This window comes from Solea solea, chromosome 2 (assembly GCF_958295425.1).
Source record: "Solea solea chromosome 2, fSolSol10.1, whole genome shotgun sequence".
NCBI classification, from domain to species: domain Eukaryota; kingdom Metazoa; phylum Chordata; class Actinopteri; order Pleuronectiformes; family Soleidae; genus Solea; species Solea solea.
In genome coordinates this window covers 33,912,357-33,933,805 of record NC_081135.1, presented here as the reverse complement: position 1 = coordinate 33,933,805, position 21,449 = coordinate 33,912,357, and the positions used below count along the sequence as shown (strand labels likewise).

At 41.6% G+C, this 21,449-nt stretch overlaps 2 protein-coding genes across 3 annotated transcripts; both read left to right on the top strand.

The window, feature by feature from the left end:
* Positions 1 to 27: 27 nt before the first annotated feature.
* Positions 28 to 4,017, top strand: cnot9 (CCR4-NOT transcription complex subunit 9). Its single transcript, XM_058623108.1, has 8 exons — positions 28 to 382; positions 822 to 1,007; positions 1,125 to 1,240; positions 1,465 to 1,574; positions 1,707 to 1,816; positions 1,994 to 2,092; positions 2,327 to 2,418; positions 3,256 to 4,017. The coding sequence occupies exons 1-8, from the start codon at positions 365 to 367 to the stop codon at positions 3,422 to 3,424; spliced, it is 900 nt and encodes a 299-aa protein (XP_058479091.1). The 5' UTR covers positions 28 to 364; the 3' UTR covers positions 3,425 to 4,017.
* A 2,207-nt stretch (positions 4,018 to 6,224) lies between these two features.
* plcd4b (phospholipase C, delta 4b) lies at positions 6,225 to 21,440 on the top strand. Of its 2 annotated transcripts, none has more exons than XM_058620477.1 (16): positions 6,225 to 6,565; positions 9,106 to 9,156; positions 9,337 to 9,495; positions 10,137 to 10,365; positions 10,747 to 10,876; positions 10,995 to 11,226; positions 12,571 to 12,772; positions 13,283 to 13,427; positions 14,139 to 14,291; positions 16,943 to 17,089; positions 18,222 to 18,378; positions 18,479 to 18,595; positions 19,397 to 19,575; positions 19,736 to 19,868; positions 19,986 to 20,135; positions 20,445 to 21,440. In XM_058620477.1, the coding sequence occupies exons 2-16, from the start codon at positions 9,138 to 9,140 to the stop codon at positions 20,534 to 20,536; spliced, it is 2,244 nt and encodes a 747-aa protein (XP_058476460.1). In that variant the 5' UTR covers positions 6,225 to 6,565; positions 9,106 to 9,137; the 3' UTR covers positions 20,537 to 21,440. The 2 variants fall into 2 exon arrangements, with proteins under 2 accessions (XP_058476460.1, XP_058476451.1); XM_058620468.1 differs by having other exon boundaries at positions 9,103 to 9,156.
* Positions 21,441 to 21,449: the final 9 nt, after the last annotated feature.

Here is a 21,449-nt window from a genome sequence, read left to right as displayed (position 1 = left end):
CTCGCGATAATTCTCACCTCCTTGGCATCAACGTTCTAGCGCTGCACAACAAAGCGCTACTGCGTTGTGTTTTTCGTTTAATTAGCGTTCCGTTTCGACCCAGGGGTGGTGGTGCGGTGTACAAATGAGAAAACATTAACGTTTTGTTTTGCCGTTATCTCAATGAAGTCATGTAGTTGTTGACTGGCTCGGCGCCGATTTAATTTGTCAGGACACTTAGCAGCTAGCTTAGGCTAGCTGTTCGTATGTTAGCCACGCCAACTTTGTTTCATTGCAGTCGTGTTTAGTTTGCCACTACACTACTACCACGATTCTGCTGTTAAATCTACACATTAAAGACCGGGACGAATAAGAGCTTTAGAGGATGCTGGCGACTGGAGCAGTAAGTACACCTTCAATCAACATAGCATAGTGCACATTTAGCACATAGCGTCTCCTAATGTAAGTTTAAGGCGCTTAAAACTGTCATCATAAACGACGCTTTGGCAATAGCAGGTATAATGCTGGTTATTCCAAATAAATCAAAATGAATTTAGCGTTAACTGGATTACTTTGTTAACTTGAACATTTACTGGGGTTGTCGGTCTAACCTAAAGATTAGAATTCCAGTTGTCTGTCACTATATTTTTGTTTTAATGTACGTGTTAGAACCGTTTGTAACGGCCAGGCCACATACAAAGTAAAAACCACCAGGATAAAGTAATTTGCTATTATAAAGTTTAATCGAATGTGTATGGTAATATGCTTCCTGGTAAATACAGATGACATACCTCAAGTTTTGGTTGAATGCATTTGTCACTTATTTATCTTTCGTCTCACAGGCAGTGACCAATGTCACAGCTCTGGCCCAGGTGGACAGGGAGAAGATCTATCAGTGGATCAATGAATTATCCAGTCCAGAAACCAGAGAGAATGCCTTGCTTGAACTAAGCAAGAAACGCGAGTCGGTGCCAGACCTTGCTCCAATGCTCTGGCACTCTTGTGGCACCATTGCTGCTCTGTTGCAGGTATGACCCAACCAATGTCCATTCCGTAACTGTGTAATCTCTTACTGTTTCTGTGTTCATTTATCTACTGTTGTGTGGTCTAACTGATTTCTTTTATCTGATCATTTGTTTTATTAGGAAATAGTGAACATCTATCCGTCTATAAACCCGCCCACACTTACAGCTCACCAATCTAATAGAGTTTGCAATGCCTTGGCACTTCTGCAGTGTGTCGCCTCGCACCCTGAAACACGGTAATGAAAAACTCATTGATCCATTGCTTAAAGTGTTTTACTGTTATGTGGTTATGTTCAGAATCTTTAGTCATGGAATGTTCCAGATGGATTTAACTACTTGATGTACAGTGTGAAAACCACAAAGCAATCAAATAATCTCAGAGTTTATGTTTGATATTTGTTGTGCTCTCCAAGTGAAGCTCCACTGACAAAAGTGATAATAATTCTCTGTTCGTCACCAGGTCGGCCTTTCTTGCTGCTCATATCCCTCTTTTCCTTTACCCTTTTCTGCACACTGTGAGCAAAACACGTCCATTTGAGTACCTGCGACTCACCAGCCTTGGAGTTATAGGTAACAATCTGCTCATGTTTTAATTAGTATCTTGGCCTTAATATCTGTCTTATTTTGTGGATGAGTATTATTTAGACAAAACAATGTATCTAAACCCTCACCAAGATTTCCTTTTGTATGTATTTACAATAGGTGCCTTGGTCAAAACAGATGAACAAGAAGTGATTAACTTCCTCCTCACAACTGAAATCATCCCGCTGTGTCTCCGTATCATGGAATCAGGCAGTGAACTCTCCAAGACGGTACTTAATTTCTCCCCAGCACTATTCATCCCAGTTGCCTCTAAATTCTACACAAATTGTACATATTCCCCTTTTCAAATGTTAAAAAACAGTATTATTTATATCACTATGTAATACATCGGGTCGCTATAACATGATTATACCACTCATCGTCCTTGACTTTGTTTTGTTTGACAGGTTGCTACTTTTATACTGCAGAAGATTCTCCTGGATGACACAGGGCTGGCCTACATTTGTCAGACTTATGAACGTTTCTCCCACGTGGCCATGATCCTTGTAAGTGGCTCTGGGGGAACAACAAACTTGAATTAAATGTACATTTGTAGTGTCTGTGCTGGGTGACCCTTGGCATTTATCACAAAATGTAGTCGTCACGCACAATAACAAGTACATCCACAGTATTGACAGTGCAAACAAACTAAAGTCTAAACAGTCTTTGTATTGAGTGAACAATGCTCATCTATACATCATTTACACTGCAAAATCATTAACCGTCTTGTTTCTTTTTAGGGCAAAATGGTGTTGCAGCTCTCGAAAGAACCATCAGCACGTCTGCTGAAGCACGTTGTTCGCTGCTACCTACGTCTCTCAGATAATCTCAGGTAGAGTAGAGTTCAATTGATACTTTGTCAGTCACCTGTGGTTAACCCTGGCTCTCCAGAGTGGTGATTTTATGGATTACTCCCTCACAGCCCTGGAAGCTTAGACACAGATGGAGAATGTGACTTTCAGTGCCACTAGGAGGAGCTATGAGTCATGTCTTCTCTCTTTCTTTTCTGTCTTTTAATTTTTAATATAACTATCCAGCATTGGTTAAATGTGTAACATTACTGAATGAGAGTAACATCCCTGAACAAATACCCGTACCTTTACACCCCTGCTGTCATCTCCCTGAGACTGAATATGATGGGTTTTTCTTTGTTTGTGTTTGTCTGTGGTGATGATTTTGACTCTGCGGAGGGTGTGATAGGAAAGACTATACCTCAGTACAGCCGTCAACAAAATCAACTGTAAATGTACACGTTATTATGTCAATTACACCGAGACACCAGTAGGTGGACCTTGAGTGTGGCTGAGAGCAACTGTGTGTTGTGTTGAGAAAACTGATGAGAGTTTTTACAGTGCAAGTTATTTTAAAGACCGCAGAGCCACATTTCTGCCTTTCCACTCCTCTGAAAAGAATGTCCTGGGTGAACCCTTGCAAGTAGAGTTTTTCCTTCTGATAGTTGGGATATTCAAGATCCATTATAGTTGGTATGCCTTTAAGTTAATCAATAATGCATATAAGGAAACCAAAATGATTGTGGTTACAACACACAGACAGTAAAGCAGATAATGTCATTAAAGGCAACCAAAATGAAACGTATAGAATTCTATAGTGTCCCCAGCCTTGTTGAGAGATCTATTGTTTTGTGATGCGTTTGTGTTCTTTCCTGCAGAGCCAGAGAAGCCCTGCGTCAGTGTCTGCCTGACCAGCTCAAAGACAGCACCTTTGCTCAGGTGCTGAAGGACGACACCACCACCAAGCGCTGGCTGGCCCAGCTGGTCAAGAACCTGCAGGAAGGTCAAGTCACCGATGCTCGAGGCATCCCACTGGCTCCACAGTGAAAGTGTGCGCTGACAGACGACACAGAAGGACTGTGCACAAGTCGCGGAGTCTAGATTTAGGTTTTTTTTGCCAAATGTGGTGCTATAGCAAAACAACTGTCGTCAAAGTAAAGGGACTTAAAAAAAGACACGTGCGGCTACTATCAAAAGAGATTTTTTTTTTAAAAAGAGCCTGGTAGTAAATGGCTGGATTCTGAAAGCCAGTTCTGAAATCATTGATGATGTTGGTATTTGACTTATATTTGTGTTTGACATAAAATTCTTTTGGCAAGAGCCCTCAAATTTTGTTTCCTTTACAGTTGAACAAAATCTTCTCTATCAAAAACTATTCTCTACTGTGTAACATGTGAGTGTCACCGGGAGAACCAATCTCTGCTGCTGCTGCTGCTGCTGCTGCTGCTGCTGCTGCTGCTGCTTAGGTGAGCTACAACAAAACAGACTAGGAAATGGACCAGTGTACATTTAAAATTCAGCCTTTACTCAGTTTTTTTGTATTAGTCACACTTCATGCCTCAGTGTCATTGATAAATGTCAAGTCAGCTCTTTTCACTTCATGTTCTTGTTCTAGTTTCGAATAAGACTTTTTAATCTTCCGTGTGACTGGTTGTTTGTGTTTTTCCAAGCTTCTGTGGATTTTCTGTAACATCCTGGAGTTTATTCATACAGCGATTGTTTTTCTCTATAGTACATTTAGTAGTTGATGTGTCCCATTAAGTAAAAGCTGAATCTCATCAATGTGATAAGTGGATAAAGATTCTATCTTATCCACAGGGAATTTTGAAAGACCTATAGATCCAATGTAAGGAAAAGTAACTGCCATTTATTGTAATAAAATTTCACAACATCTTTTAAAAAAAAAAACAATCTGTAGGAAATCATGCCTTAAATAATAATTTGTCTGGCTTCCATACTACAAATACACAAACCATTCACTTCTATGGGCAATTCAGAGTGACTGAATCACTCGACAAGGACTGTAACGCACAAAGGAAAAAGGAGAGCCTACACAAACTCTTTCACCAGCTGATGGTTTTTAATCCAGCACCACTGTGATTTGAGAGAAGGCTTGCGACTCCCAAATTATTTTTCTAATTAATGTATGAGTTTGAGAATTTCTGAATAAATATTGAAAGAAAGCCCACCACTATTTCTAAGAGTCCAGTGTACTACTGAAAATAAGCATGTTAAGATGGGGTAGAGTCCTACCTATATTACTGAATGATTTGAGTTGATCTTGTTTCCATTTTCCAAGTGGCATTTTGGTATGGAGTTCTATTCCTCCACTCTGATCACATACCCCGGTATATACAGTAGAATATTATTTCAGATTGTCCTGAGGAAGCTCGCGTACCACTAGTGGTACACGTACCACAGTTTAAGTACCACCGTTTTTTATCCGTGAAGCCATTATTTCTTATCCCAATCTCTGATGACGTCACCTTCAAGTACATTCTTGCCTCAATAAATATATGCAACTCCGATAACCATTATTTTTATAATAAGTTTTCATCAGTTTTCCAAAATCACCTATAACTTTCTTTCTAAACTGGGACATAATTCATGGCGGATCATACATCATTTTTAAGTTCGCTTTTACCGTGTCAGTTGGACAAGACAGCGTCTCACCTGTGCTCACTGAGTGCTCCATCTAACAGCCGCCCAGACTTCGCTGATGAGCTTTCATCTGCTTTTACCGGTACATTAACAGATTGTTGCCCCCTTAGGTTCCATTATCATCACAATGACTGAGACAGATGTCATGCATCACGGAAAGCACCTTTGCTTGTGCCTTCCATTTGTGAGCAAATCTGATCCCCTTGAGGGATGATTCCTAAGTATGTATTGTGCTGTTTGTTGTTGTTGTTGTTGTTGTTGTTTTTTTTTGACTCTTTTTATGAGGAAAGAGCTGCTGTAGATTAAGTCATAATGGGCCTAGTTCAGGGAGCTTTGCAAATGGAGGAGTGCATTAGCTTGACACAAAGTGATGTTTTCCGTCTTTATTTCAGACGTCCAGGTTGTTAGTTACCGTCATTCAGTCAGGTTTTATTAGCATCTCCAAACTGATTCAAACTCAACTTTAAACTACTGTGCTCAAATCAAGGCTCTTCTCGGCACAGGTGGCATGTTGCCCGGTACTCTCTCCAGGAAATCTCTCTTCCAGTCTTCCTGTATCATGGAGTATCTGATTTGTCACTGATTTATCAGGCAAGGGGATAATTTAATATAAGATAGGACATTTACGGTGTTACTGCAGCAAGACTATAAGAATGAAGGTGATGCATAATAAACATGTATTTAAACATCTAGGAATGTACTGCACAAATATTTAAAACTATATATGCAAACATACACAATATGTGCAGTGTCAACCTTGTCAAGGATATTTAAATTTGAATAACAATGTTTTTTCCACACTACTGGGTTATATTGATGTCATGAATGGATCGTAAGTATGTGTCCATTGTGATTAAATCTGCAGAGGGAACTTTTGTTCATACACAATAGGTTTTTTTTTGCTGGTTCGTTTCATGATTTGACTTCTTTCCTTAACGGAGTAGACCACTTCCCAGAATTGTGTTTGGTGTTATCAGTGTTGATACAGAAACGTGAGAGTCCCTTTTTTAGTTCTGCCCAGAACTCAAATCACCCTCAGGATGAGAGAGGAGGAGGAGGAGGAGGAGGAGGACGAGACTGGAGAGAGAGAGAGAGGCAGGCTGAGGGGAGCGACCTTCACTAGATGCAGATGGCGGCTTGAGGGAGTGGCAAGGAAGGAAGGAAGGCTGTGAGGAGGGGGAGTATAGGAGGAAGAGGAGGAGGAGTGGAGCTTGCCAGTGTGTGGCAGCAGTGACTAGGGAATCAGGTTTCTCACAAGCAGCAGTAAGACTGAAGCGAGAGAGAGAGAGAGAGAGAGGGGAGGAGAGAGGCAGAGCCTGATTATCCTCTGGACACTCCCGGTCTTTTAATGTCCTCAGTTGAGCTAACAGTCCCTGGACTTTCCTTCATCTGAATCTCAGTGTACAGGACATCCAGGATCTTACCTCCCAGCATATGAGGCCCATACGGGGAGAGCTGTTCTTGTGAAGTGCAACCTCACCATCTCTGGAGGATCTGACTCACAAGAAGTGTAGTCTCCACTTTTTGGTAAGTGTCAATCCTTTTCTAAACTGAAACAAATCCAAACTACTGTCATTGTGAGTCTTAATTTAGCTGCAGCTGATTGCAGGATTCGCTGAAGTGATGCTTTCATGTCTCATATTTCTGTCTGGTTCTAATTTACTCTGCACAACCCTCCCTCCCTGCCAGAGTGTATAAATATGGGTTTCATTGGATGGACGGAGGCTGCTCACACGTTTGTTGGATTTTTCACATAGTTGCGTGCGGGGAACTAGTCACTAAATCCTCCGATCTTGGGGACTGTCCCTCTCTAAAGAAGGATAAAAGAGGTTTGAACTCGTGACACGTTGTTTTCACATTGCACGGGCCACATATGAAGTTGTTGCTCTTGAACACTGAGCTGTTTATTCCCAGTTTCCTTCTTGTCAGATTTCCCCATGACTCATGTCTTTGTACTGTATGTCTGTGCGTGGTCAGTGAACTCCCAGGAGAGGTTGGCCCTGTGTGTGACTCACCCCCTGACCCCCAAAACACTTCAGCATGGGCCCCAAAAATAAACACCATCATGTGACCTCAACAAGGCTCGAGAACGTCTGGATCGGCCCAAAGCACGGAGGAGGTTGCCTTCAACTTTCAGCAGTGCAATCTGAAAACACTTGGATGGAAAAATTTGACGTGGCTGTGCAGAGAAAACATCCGCGCACATAAAAGTTAAAATGATGGAGCGAGTATAGCTGTGGAAAATAAGCCTCACTGTTCACGGTCAGCCTGGTCTCTCAGTGAAGAGTGTGATATTCAGTTGCGAGGCGACTGCAAGTACATTCCTCGCATCCCCATGCCAGCCATGCTGTGGTGAGAACTTTGCCGAGGGGATGAGGAGGAGGGGGGGGGGGGGGGGGGGGGGATAGTGAAGCGCACAGACACACAGATTAGATATTGTTGTTTCAGGAGACAGTGGAAGGAAAGGATAGCTGTCCAACAGGAAAGCAGGCTGTAGAAACAACCCAGCCCCCCCCACCCCACACCCCCATTTTCCTAAAGAGTTTGATCCACCGTACGTTTATCAGCGAGAAACATAGATAACGGGAGTTTATCAGCTGCCACGCATAAACAGTGTTTTGTCAAATACTGTGCCAGTTTGGTTTTAGTAGTGGAGGCCTGCCGGCTGCTCTGTCAGGCAGTGCTTTGACACAGTGACCTTTTGGGTTAAAGCTGGTGTAAGTGGGATGTCTTTTTTTTGGTGTAATTAATAAATAATTCCAAAGAGCCTGCATCTAAAAATGTATAGAGGAATCCAGAGGTGTTATAAACCTCAGGCATTCGTGGGGATGTGTTTCAGGATGACTGAATTTGCTGCAGCTTCACTGAATTAATTGAAGTCAGAGCTTTTTTCTGTTGCTGCGCCGAGATCGTGGAACAGTCCACAGCATATTAGACACGCACCTTCACTGTCCACTTTTAAAACACACCTTAAAACCCATTTTTACTCTTTGGCTTTCAACCCAGTATGAGATGTTTTTATGGTTTTATTGTATGCCTTGTTTATTTGTGTTGTTTTTATATTTTCTACAGTATTTTATCGTTTCATCGTATGTTTTATTGTTTTAGGTCACATTTGTATTTATCTCTGACGTACAGCCCTTTGTTTCAGCTGTTGCTGTTTTTAAAGTGATTTATAAATAAAGTTGGATTGGATTGGAACATATTCAATTAGGAAAGTTGGAATCACTCTCATCTGATGCACATTTCCACTAAAAGTAGTTTATTCGCATCCACATTAACGGTCTCCTACGTTTCTGCACCTATACTCCAGCCTCTGTTTACAGCCTTGAGGAAATCTGTCATGTGACGGGACAAATTGTCCAATCATGGGACAGTTCACAGAGAGAGGACTCCTATTGTCCGCAGATAAGCGCACACAGACCTTTGGCAATGATCACTATACCACTGCAGATATCTGGACACAGTATTGTAGCAGATGGACTACTGTTCCTTTTTTATCTTTATTACGAAATCAATTTTTTTGAAGTCAATGTCTCAATTCCTCACTGGGTTTTCCATCTAATCAGACTGACGCAAGCACAGACTGCTAAGTGTGTATATATTTTCAGTGTCAGTAGAAAGACTGCAGGGTTTGCCCTGCACACTCATCTCCTCCCGCCCTGCATGTGTTTTACTATGAAATGAGTGAGGAATACCTTTTGAAATTGCAGATTGTGTCAGTGTCTTCCATTTGTCATCTTCAATGATCATTAGAGGGTCAAAAGCAGCAGCAGCAGCAGCAGCAGCAGCTGCACGGTAGCTGGTAAGTAGTCGGTGTTCTGCTCAGGGACACTTCAGCCGTACCTGCCAGCAAAGAAGTTAGAGTCCACTGAACATCACATCACCATCTACTGCTGATTATAGAAAACAGAACAAGAGCAGACAACATGAAGTGTGTGTGTGTGTGAGATTAATATAATACTCTGAGCAGTCAGACGAACAAAGAGGTTTTGTGGAATTCTTTTCATTTAGAAACAGGGGAAACTATTTGGATCCGCTAACTGACATCTGCTTCTTTTTAGCAGCACATTGTCTTTGGCATGACTCAAGGATAGCAATGGATTCTGAAAGCTCCCGTGAGTATTCCTGCAGACTGCAGGTGCAGAATGTGTGGTGATTTTTTTTTTTTTTACAATTTGTTTGAAGATTTATTCCAAATAAAAAAATGGCACTGAAGTGATCAAAATTTTTTTTTGTACCATTACCAGCTCTGATGGTGCGGTATCCATTCGTGACCTTTACATCCCTCTTCACAGGTCTAAGAGACGACCCAGATGTCAAAGTGATGATGGCTGGGTCGACTCTGAGAAAAGTCAAGTCCCGTTCATGGAAGAAGCCGCGGCATTTCCGCCTCCTGGAGGACGGCCTGACCATCTGGTACAAATCCAGATGGGCGGGGAAAGGCCACTCAACCTGTGAGTAGAGACGACCAATTTCAGCGTTCAAGCTGATTGAATTTGTAGCATAATCTTACAAAGGTAACATGTGAACTTAGTTGCCTTCCCGAAGTTTAAAATATGTGGCATAAACTCACCACGTCCCCAGCCTGTCCTCGCCTCCACTGTCACTTACCCAGTAAAGGCAAAAAATTGAGATAAAAGTCCCTGGCTGTACAAATCTAGACCTTGTGACTAACTGAGCTTAATCTAAATTATTAAATCATATCATGACTGGCACCAGTTGCCAGACAACCAATAATGTCTCCAGAAAGTTCCAAAATTGATTTGAGACGAAGACAAAGACAAGTCTTCATACTAATCTAAAGTAAAATAAACTAATCTCAGATAAGATATGTTAAACTACTGTAAACAGTCTTACCAAGCCTTTCATCAGAGATAAGTTGAAGTACAAGACAAGAGATTTTAATTAAAATTTTGCCCGAGCAAGGCACCAAATCCCCACTGCCCCTGTGCCCTGCCTGTGTGTGTATTCACTGCTGCTGTGTCAAAATGATGGGTTAAATGCAAAGGTTTACTCATCACTAATTATTGTGTGTGCAAAAATTCCCAAACATCAAAGACAGCGGCGTTGTTCATGGAACATTTCTCTGTCCCAGTCTCTGTGACGGAGTTGGAGGCTGTTCGAGAGGGTCACCAGTCAGAAGTCCTGCAGAGCACCGCGGATGAGTTCCCCGCTGACCACTGCTTCACCTTGGTGTTCCACGGTCGCCAGGGCAACCTGGACCTCGTGGCAGATTCCCCGTTGGAGGCGCGGGCGTGGATTCAGGGTGTGCGCAAGTTAATTCACAAGGCTCAAACCATGGATGAGAAGGAGAGGCTGGACCAGTATCCTTTCACTGTGCACTGTTTGTTTTTCTGCAGTGAACACATAGTTTTCAAGATTACAAGTACATCCTAAGATGCTTCTCTCCTTCATTCACCTTAAGTGAATGTAGCCTTGGCCAGGAGGACTTGATGTCATCAGGCTGTACCCACCAACACCCTCCCGATGGTGGGTCAGCAGTGGTGGCCAAGTCACTGCCCATCTACTCCTCCTGGCTTCCAGTTTAGCTCCTCTCTCCTGCTCCATAACCAGCGAGAGGCTCTTTCTTTCTGCTGCCTCCCCCATCCTGCGAGCTGCTGTCTTTCTCTCCTTTCCTGGATGATAACACGCTTAAAAGGCTTGAATGGAGCTTGGACTTTTAATTTTCCTCAGCATCTCGTCAGATGGGTGTGGGACTGGTTTCAAAAAGCGGACAAAAACAAAGACGGGAAGATGAATTTCAAAGAAGTGCGGAAGCTGCTGAAGATGATGAACATAGACATGAACGAGGAACATGCTCTCCATCTGTTTACGGTATGATTCTCTGTTGTTGTTCTCAAAGATATGTGGTTTTTTTCACATAGCACAAAGCATGTGGTACATACCCATTAAAAAGATTGATAAATACAAAGCTCTTCTTCTGTTTCCACAGATGGCCGACAGCTCGGGGAGCGGCTCTTTGGAAATCGAGCAGTTCGTCCACTTCTACAAGCTCCTGACTCAGAGGGACGAAGTGTGGAAGGTGTTCCAGGATTACTCTGGAGATGGAGAGAAGTTACTGCTCGAGGAGCTGGAGAACTTCCTGAAGATGGAGCAGCAGGAGGGGGGATGGAGTACCCAGCATGCCCTGGAGCTGATCGATCACTACGAACCCTCTGACTCAGGTGAGGACAGACAACAGTGCAAATACATGTTTTTCAGGCTATACTAGTTTTGTTGTCTTTTGTTGTTTACACAGACCATATACATACACAGATGTCAGTTACAGTAATAACTTGTGTATTTACCGGCTAGTTGATTGGGAGTTGGGTCAGGAACCTGTCCTATTGATTTTTTCTTTTCCACCTAATCGATTAAAGGTCAGGGTCACAACATGGGATCAAAGATTTATGCTGATGCATGATTAATACTTTAAAAGAGTCATTAAACAGTCTGTGTAGACCTGAAGTGGTCTTTCAGTCATTTAGGAGCTTACATTTTTTATTATTATACAGGAAAAGATTGAAAGTAACAGTTAAACAGTGCAGGTTCCTGTTCTGCAGCACATAGAAAACTAATATGTTATTATTATTATTACAATACAGAATCCAAACAAATCAACAAGAACAAAGAAAGAAAAGAAACATTAAACATATAGATGTCATGAGCAAGATCGCACACCAGATCAGTGACTGAAGATAGAATCTTCCACCAAATATTAATAACATCATATTTATTATGTTATAGTTTCCATATGTCCTTCTGCAGCTTGATTGAATGAACACTCGGCATTGGAGTAGTAAGAATTTAAGAATGACATTCTAGTAATGTTCTCACAGATTATTGAAGCATTAGATTATAGTTTTGACTCCCACTGACTTCTCTGTATCATTAAACTGACAAAGACTTTAAATCTGGGGAATCTCTATTTGGTAATCATGAAACAAACAAAGAATTACTGCTACAATGTGTCACTAACAATTCATAATAAGCACTTCCACACGGAATATTTCAGGATATTTTTGTTATTTGAACCAAAACGTCTGGCCTGTCGATGACATTTAATGAAAACTCAAGATTTAATTTGATGCACGACATGAGCTTAGAGTTATTTCACCATCATTCCCCTCGGGCCCGGGCCACATTTAGAGATTTAGAGGATCATGAAGTCTGTGGACTTTGTCCTCTGGGGACCATCAAGGCCGAGACATTGTTGAAATATTTCAGTCTGGACTAAAGTGGTGGACTGACCAAGCGTAAGCACTTGCATTCACTACTTTAACCTACATTATGTTTAATAATTGTATTTATTAATGTAATAATTGCCCGTCTGCAATGTTTTCATACCATATGGTCTGCGCTGCCTCTTGAGCTGATGAATTAAAATTGATTTTTATTCAGCTCCATACAGATCTTTTTAATTTACCGCTTTTCTTTCATAATCCATTGTATTACTTATGAGTGCACATAAGTCTGGACTGTGTTGTGCCAACTCTCAATTGTGTGTGTGTGTGTGTGTGTGTGTGCAGCCAAAAAACAAGGCGCCATGTCACTCGATGGCTTCCAGATGTACCTGTGCTCCCAGGAGGGCTCCATATTTAACCCGGAGCACCGAGGTCTTTACCAAGATATGAGCCAGCCGCTCAGCCACTACTTCATCTCGTCCTCACACAACACCTACCTCCTTGAAGACCAGCTCCGAGGACAAAGCAGCCTGGAGGCCTACATCCAGTGAGGGGCCTTGTTTGTCAATCTTCTTATGTTTTTTCTTAAATTTGTTCTCAGAAAACAACAAGAAACTATAATAAATGATACATTATCACAGTAATACAATACATCCTGTCTGCCTTTATATGGTGGACATTTTGACAGCTGCTACTGATTATGTTAACAATATAAGTCAGGACAATGTGAGCCATCATGCGCCCTGAAACAGCGGAGGAACTCATTGACTGATTGTCTTATTGTCCATTCTGGGCTACTGTACAAACATGGAAGTACTCCATGTGTGATGGAAGAGGGACCTGCTCCCTGTGAATTAGAAACAGCTCTATCTAAGGCAATGAAAAGACAAACTCTTCTTCATATTTATGTTGCTATTAAAGTAATGACAATTAAAAATAGTTCTTACATGCCATCACAATACTATGCCCACAAATCAGTCTGTCTGAAACCTTGTTTAAAACTGGAACACTAATGCAGTTTAAAGTGTTACATTAACCTGTGTGTGTGCGTGTGTAGGGCCCTGAAACGAGGCTGTCGCTGTGTCGAGGTGGACGCCTGGGACGGCAGCGACGGCGAGCCTGTCGTGTATCACGGCCACACTTGGACGTCCAAGATTCTCTTCAGAGACATCATTTCAACGCTCAAAGAATATGCCTTCAAGGTGAGTGGCACAATATGCTCTGTTTACCTGGTTAAGGGTTTGGATTCCCCATTAGTTGCAACCACGGTTACAATAATTCTTTTTTGGGGGCATACATTAAGTTAATTTGGCACAAGGACAGTTGTTTCTTGCCTTTTTGTTGTTGTGTTGCTTGTTGCTTGTTGCTTGTTGTTGTGGGTGATGTGTTAAAACAGAATAGTAGAAATCACCTATATCTTATTTTGGCACCAAAACTTATCTATTCATCTATGCAGTTGTACTTCTTTAATATTTGCAATTACAACAAAAGAGGTGTTTTGTCCACCTCAGACCAAAATGTACATAAAGGTCGGGGATGTGTCATTACAACTTGTGATGGTCTATAGTATATGTTAATAAATGATATATATGTATAATAAGGAAATAAAGGTAGCATCCTAAGAGCTTATTTCCAGAAAAGCTGGTACACTTTTTCAGAAAGAAATCTGTAAATGCAAGGAATATCTGTCTGTCCGTCCGTTAATTGCCTAACTGTTCAACAGGACACTTGACTAATTGCTTGGATAAGAAATGCAACAGATGTGTTGCTAAACAAGCCACTTCCATCCCCTCTCACACAGTGTGCAGCCCCCAGACTGTCTTTTTCTATTTTTTTTGAGCATATGATGAATAAGCTGTTTGCTAGAGTTGTGGAAACGAATGCCTCCGGGTCTTCTCCTTCCTTCTCGACAGGCGTCTGACTTCCCCGTCATCCTGTCCCTTGAGAATCACTGTGGCGTCGAGCAGCAGAAAGTCATGGCTCAGCACCTCAGCCAAATCCTGGGTGACACATTACTGAGCAACTTGCTGGATGGACAGATGCTACAGCAGCTTCCTTCTCCACAGGTCAGGATTTGTGATCTGTTTGGCTTCTGTTAATGTTTTTTTTTTTATTCAACACAAGGCACAGTGGAAATTATTCTTGCTGTCAACCTGTCATGAGAGTATATAGAGAAGACGAATGGCGCTGGCTCTGAGAGGGTGTAAATCTCATGTCTGGGTGAAGCCAGGCTAAACAATTGTAATGGACAAATTGCCAAACTGTGTGTGATGCTTGTGAAAAGTCACAGTAAAATCAGTGAGAAGCATCCTATCAAAATTGGATGTGCATGTCAAAGTGATGGTGTTTTAAAAGGGATTTATGCACAATATGTACAACAGCTGTACTTATACCTGGAGTGTTCATGCACGTACACATAAATAACCGTCTCATCATAAACCTTTAACTCATTTGGTCATTTTGTGTATCAGCAACAGGCAGAGATTGAAAGTGTGTCTGCTCTGAGCAGCAGCAAATATCACATGATGGGAGGAGACAACAAGGCGACAATAACGGACCTTAAAAACATTATATTTACATAAATATCCACTAACAAGGGGCAGCCCATGGCCAAGTTGAATGAAAACTTGAAACTAGTTTGCTCGTTCAAGTCCCAGCTAGGTCAAGGGCTCGGGGTAACCCTGAGCAAGCTACACATTGTTAATTGGGCACTCTACATTGACACAGTGGGTCAGTAAGGACATTGGGCATAAAAATATCTGTCAAATCATGTGTGTGGATACAGGGAGAAGCTGAAAGCAGAAAAAAAAATGAAAAATCCACTAACATGTGTGAGAGAGAGGGAGAGAAAGATAGTTAGCTGAACTACCACACCAGCCTCTTTCCTCAACTTTATTTCAAAGGAATACTTCACCGATTAGCATTTAGCTCTGTATTACTAGAATAGGGGTAGTATTTTTGAAAAATTGTTTCCCCTGAGTTGAGAAATATCTTCATTCTTTTCTTTGTTACGTGCCCACCAGTGACACTTGGTCCTGCTAGCGCAACTGTTAGCAAAGATGGCGGACACTGTTCTGGGAATGAGGTCCCATCCCCCTACGAGTGGGTCTAAAAAGTGTGGAATTAGCATTGCAGTTTCAAGCCTCGGACCAGGACTCGGACCAAGTGTCACTGGTGGGAAACTGAGGTTGGGAAGCTAAATTTTTCAAAAGTATTCCTTTAATGCGTCTCCACTGTAGACCTTCCTTTTTTCTTCTCCTCAGGTACAGACTTTTTTAAGAGGGGCAGTTGGGTTTTTCAAGTTCAGTAACATTTAGCATTTCCAGCCCGTAGCTGTAGCTCAGTGTGCTACTGTCAACTCGTACATTGAGGAGCTACAAGCCGTGTTATTGAGTGGCTGCCACAATTGACCAGAAAATAAACATAATATGGGAAACATTAGCTGTTCAGCATGTTTCCTTAATGATACTTGTGGTCAATGTATAGCTTTCACACAAAGACAAGAAGAGACAGTGCATGGCAGAGACACAGACTGTGGTTCCAAACTAAACAGAGACTTAAGTGTTTTAAGGTGTTATGAGGACATCCCATTGTGTTTTACTCACAATGGGATGTCCTCACAACACTTTAAAGTCAATAAAAAACCCCACAAAATTCTCATTTTAGTTTGGAAGTACAGTCTGCTGCGCAGCGCGGGTTCTCAGTCTCGCTCGGTGCACACACCACCACAGGACACTTCGCCTCTGCGTGAGAATTTTGCACCACACTTGTGAACTGCGTCACTTTAGAAGTGTTGATATGATGCCTCTGAAACCATTTGGCACAACATGACATTATTTTTTTTTTGACTTTGACAGAATGTACAATTGCAATGTTTCCAACTGTTTGCAGAAAGTTGTGTTTTAATTTAGTGACATTTCTATCCAAAATAGCAATAGTGGCTACCCTATAGTACTTCAGCAAGTGACCTGCTTTTTTTGTTAGTTACTCTACTTTCTGTTTGCATGTGGCAGTTTTTAATTAAAGGTTGAGTGTGTAAGAGTCACTCCTCCTTTGTTGTTGCTCTGTTGTTGTAGCAAGGCCCTTGCCCACAGCACACATAGGATTATTTTTAATTTATGTGGTTAGTTTTACATTTCATTACAGGATCTATACTGACTAACAGTAAAGACTATGTTTAATTTCCAGTAAAACCTCTACTTTGTTTGACTTAATATAAGTCAAACAATAGTCTACCTAGTCTGACGCAGCTTAGCTCGGAGACGTCGTAGTGATTGACGGTCCTGTCTGTACCTCTGTAATCCATCTCACGCTGGCCCTAAAAGCAAATGTATACCTTCCAAACGTTTTTCCATTAGGGCACTTAGGACAATCGATGCTAACGTGAAGTAATGGCAAATAATTGCTATGCAGAAGCCCATCGAGGATGTTGCCGATTAAATAGCACACAACATTGCATCGCATTTAGTTACGAGGATGGACCACCTCAGTGAGAAGTCAGGAACTGGAGACAACAAGTGCCAGTGATGGTGACACCGGTGCTGTTGCATCGTCTCAACCAAACACACTCAGAATCATTCAGCATTCAGGATTCCTTTACTGCGTACGGGTATTGATTTCCCCGAAATGCCCAGATGGCAAATAATGTTTGACAAACAAACAAATGGACTTCACGTTCAGACAGACTCTCACACCTGTCTGTTGGCGCACATTACAGGAACTGAGGGGGAAAATATTGCTGAAAGCCAAGAAGATCGGCGGCGTAGAAGACTGTCTGGACGAGACACTGACGGACGAAGTGAGTGACGAGGAGGAGATGGCAAACGGTGACGCTGCGGAGGACCCACCCGCTGATTCTAACAAGGTACATGCACCTGGTGCTTGACTTTTATTTCTCTTCAGACCGTATATAGGTATAGGGAATGTCAACAAGTAACAGGAGGGGACTTTTTTCTTGATTTTAAACAGTGCTTATAAACAACACACCCTTTATGTCCTATTAATTATGATACACAAAAATGGAAAGGTATATAGACAGGGTTTGGGTGTGAGAAGTCTTCCAAGGCAACAATATTTGACGCTTGGTTATAAGAGCAGCACATACAATGAGATTGGCTTCATAGCCTCGTTGCACTTTTAAGCAATACCTTTATATTTACTTTTATTTATGCAATTGGGATTTTATTATTTATAATAAAATAACCTGACTTTGAATTGTTGTGTAGACAGTCAGGCAAAAAAAGAAAAAAAGGGGGAAATAGTAAGAGGAAACAGGAAATATGGATTTTTAAAAGAAAACACGTACAGTATATATTTTTTCCATATGGCTTGGAAAAAAATAGGGTCCATTGTGTTTCTCATAATCTGCATTTCATATCTACTTGGGCAAGTTCAATGAAACATATTTTGTGTTTGGTTGTTTATTTTAACACTTGTGAAAGGGATCAACCCAGTGGAGCTAGAGCTTTTCCTGCCGGCCACTCAGAGATTAACTGGAAGCAATTGTGGCTTTAATCATTTAATTAGAGCTAATGATGCAGCGTTAGACAGACGGATAGATAGATAGAGAGGAAATCAAAAATATTTGTGCCCAGATTTCTCATCTGCTTCCAAGCTTTTACTGAGAAGCATTGTGCTCTGGAGAATTTCTCTTTTCAAACAGATCCCCTCTGAAAATAAACCTGGTAGTTACAACTGACTACATTAAACGACATTAAAAAAGAAATACCTTGTCATTTGGCCCCACATTTGGCAAAAATACCAAAAACAACCAGTTGCTGTTTCATTCATTTGACACTGAAATCAAGCATTTTTGTTTGTATATAGAAAACAATATTGTTAAGTTATATACAAGTGTCACTTTTTCAAACTACTCAGGTGTAGTAGGTGTAGTTTTATTTTGGCAGCTCAGAGGTCACACAGGTAAGGATTTCTAAGTCATGGGAGTAGGATTTGTTTGCTGACTAACTTTACATTTGAACGCTTCCCTCCTGCAGAAATCTAAGTCCAAACTGTCGAGAGAGCTGTCAGACCTGGTGGTTTACTGCAAGAGCGTGCACTTCCACGGCTTTGAGCACGCTCGCTCTAACGGCAAATGCTACGAGATGTCGTCATTCTCTGAATCCAAGGCCAAGAGGCTGGCGAAGGAAACGGGTGAGCATTGGTGGAAAACTTAAATCCTAAGTGGGTGATGCCACATTCCTCCCATGAATTGCTCTATAATGAACTTCCTTCTGTTCAAACGTGTGTTCAGGGACGGATTTTGTGCAGTACAACACCAGACAGTTGAGCAGGATTTATCCCAGTGGCCTCAGGACTGACTCCTCCAACTACAACCCACAGGACATGTGGAATGTGGGCTGCCAAATAGGTGAGAGGAATACTGCCCCCTGCTGGTGGAACCAAAGCCTTTCTATAATGCTAATCTTTAGTGTTCCCTGTTGTGTTACAACCATGAAAATAAGCGACATATTCTGGCTGCCTTGCTGTCCTCTGTCACAGACCGCTTTGTTGTTTTCAATAGTTTTATATGCATGCATGAAGCTTTATGGCGTTGACTGAGTGTAGACTGTAACACATGGAGGACTCCACTTACTCCTTTCTTTCCCAAGTGAGTCAGACTGTCACACACACACACACCAGAAAGGATGAAAACACTCTTTTGCATATTTTCCACTCCTCTACTCTCCCAGACTCTTTGGCGTTTCCTCCTTCCTCGTCGTTATTTTATGCATCAGGTTTCTGTGGCAAGGCCTTTGTCTAATGCTGGCTATTCTAAGGCTACAGAGAAAAAAGGGATTATACACTAATACAATATCTTATAGATAGTTTATTTAATATTTGCTGATCTGTGGGAGACACATTGTGTCCACAGCTACACAGACTGGAGTTTTAGTGAATGTAAATCTCTTTAAGCACATTCAGGATCAAATAAAACCTGATTAATGATGCTTCTCTGGAGTTACTCTGCTACTCCACCGCCTCCTGCTTGAAGGCTGTAAATCAGTGTCAAATGTAGAGCAGCGCAGATGAAGGAAGAGCAGGACCTGGATATAGCTTTATAAACTTTGATGACTACATAGATATCTCTGGGAAAGCATGTGATGCAGCCAGCCACACTAATCAAATAAAATCACTTTTTGATCACATTACTTCTCTCCGTTTCTCAAAGTGGCTCTGAACTTCCAGACAGCCGGTCTGGAAATGGATCTGAACGACGGGCTGTTCAGGCAGAACGGCTGCTGCGGCTACGTCCTCAAGCCTGACTTCATGAGAGACGGCAACACTCGGTTCACTCCCGAGAAACCCGAGGAGCGGCAGGGCTACAGACCACTGCGCCTGTCCATACAGGTTCAATACCACACTCAAGTCTAAGTAGATTGTGGTTATTACTTGTTAGGATGTGTTACTGTGTAAAATGTGAGTAATGATGTCACAGAAAACCAGAGGGAAGTACAAGTGCAACACGGGCTTGGCATCTAATGCACACATGTGTTTGTGTATTAATCAGGTGATTAGTGGGCAGCAGCTGCCAAAGGTGAATCAGAAGGAGGGCTCTATTGTTGACCCTCTGGTCAGAGTGGAGATCTATGGGTCGCCACAGGACCAGACTAAAGATGAGACCAGTCACATTAACAACAACGGTGAGAGACGTGTCCATGTGTGCTTCATTTGCATAGATGACGCTGATTAAGATATGAAAACAAAAACTAATGTACCAAAATGTTTGTTTCTCCCTCACTGGTCTGGTCTGTCTGCAGGTTTTAATCCACTATGGAACGAAACTCTAAATTTTGTCGTCTACACGCCTGAGCTGGCCCTGGTCCGCTTTGTCGTGGAGGATTACGACAAGGCTTCCAGGAACGACTTCATCGGACAGTTCACTCTTCCATTTAAATGCATCCAGACAGGTGAGCAGAGTGCACAACGAGCCAAAACACACAACTGTGTCACTGGTACGACACGATATTTATCAAATATTTAGAAAAAAAGGTCTTTAAAAAGGTCCAGTGTATAAGAATTTGTGATATAAAATCTGCACAGCTGCCGGCCTCCATAAAGCAGGGCCTAAAATATGGTACAGTACATATAAAAAGGCTTATTCTAAGCTGATTTACCAAATAAACCCTCCTAAATGTTACACACTAGACTTTTAAGTTCCATCCAAACCACAAAACTTCTAAAACCTTCTGTTAAATAACTCTTTTTCCTCTTCTCAGGATATCGTCACATACATCTGCTCTCCAGAGACGGGAGAGCGATCCCTCCTGCCTCCCTCTTTGTCAATATCACCATTTCGGGGCTCACATGAAGGAGTCACACGTGTGGATATGAAAAGCCAGAGCTGTGGTGTCAAGTCCAGTGTCTCCACAGACACAACATTCACAACAATTTGATTTTCAGCATTATTTATTCAAAGAACCATGTTGGGATTTCTCTCGTGGGACATTTTGTAAACTTACTGCATCATTTGAGAGCATTTCCTTCCAAGGTCGATTTTTAAAGGCATATTTCACCATTGGAAAGATGAATGTCTATTAAAACTGGGCCATCTATGTAGTAGAAATGTGAAATAATATTTGAAGCAGGTGCCGTCTTGGCCGAGAAAGGCAGAAACATGTAATTTTGGCTCATGTAGATGAACGACAACAACTCCCAGCATGCACTGCGCTCTCAAGCCTCGAAGCAGACATCGCTAGTTGTGTAAACGCACAAATCCCTGTGAGGAATTAAATATACAATAAATAAAAATACAAAACAAAATACTCGCCACCCGCGACTGGTGCTCGGCAGAATTTTTTTTACCTCTGGAAAACAGAGAGGGAAGAAAAATACTACTGCTATTCTAGCAATACAAAGCCACATGCAAATCGGTGAAATACTCCTTTAATCAGAAAACACTGGAACTCTCAGTAAACAACGAAACATTCCAAAACGTTGAGTGTTAGTCTACATTTATTCCAGTTATTGCTGCATGTGTACAATGTCTACATATACCCATTTGCCTTTAAATGAGCTGTACATCCAGAGGTCAAGTTTTTAGGTTGTGATATTGCGCCGTATCAGTATTAATTAAACCTATTATTATTATTATTATTATTGTTATGAAGTAAACATCATTTTTGGCATCATGTTGGTTATGTTTGTGTTTGACTTCTTTTTTTCTGTGTATTAATGTACAAAATCCATAAGATATGCTGTGTATAATGTAAATGTACATATAT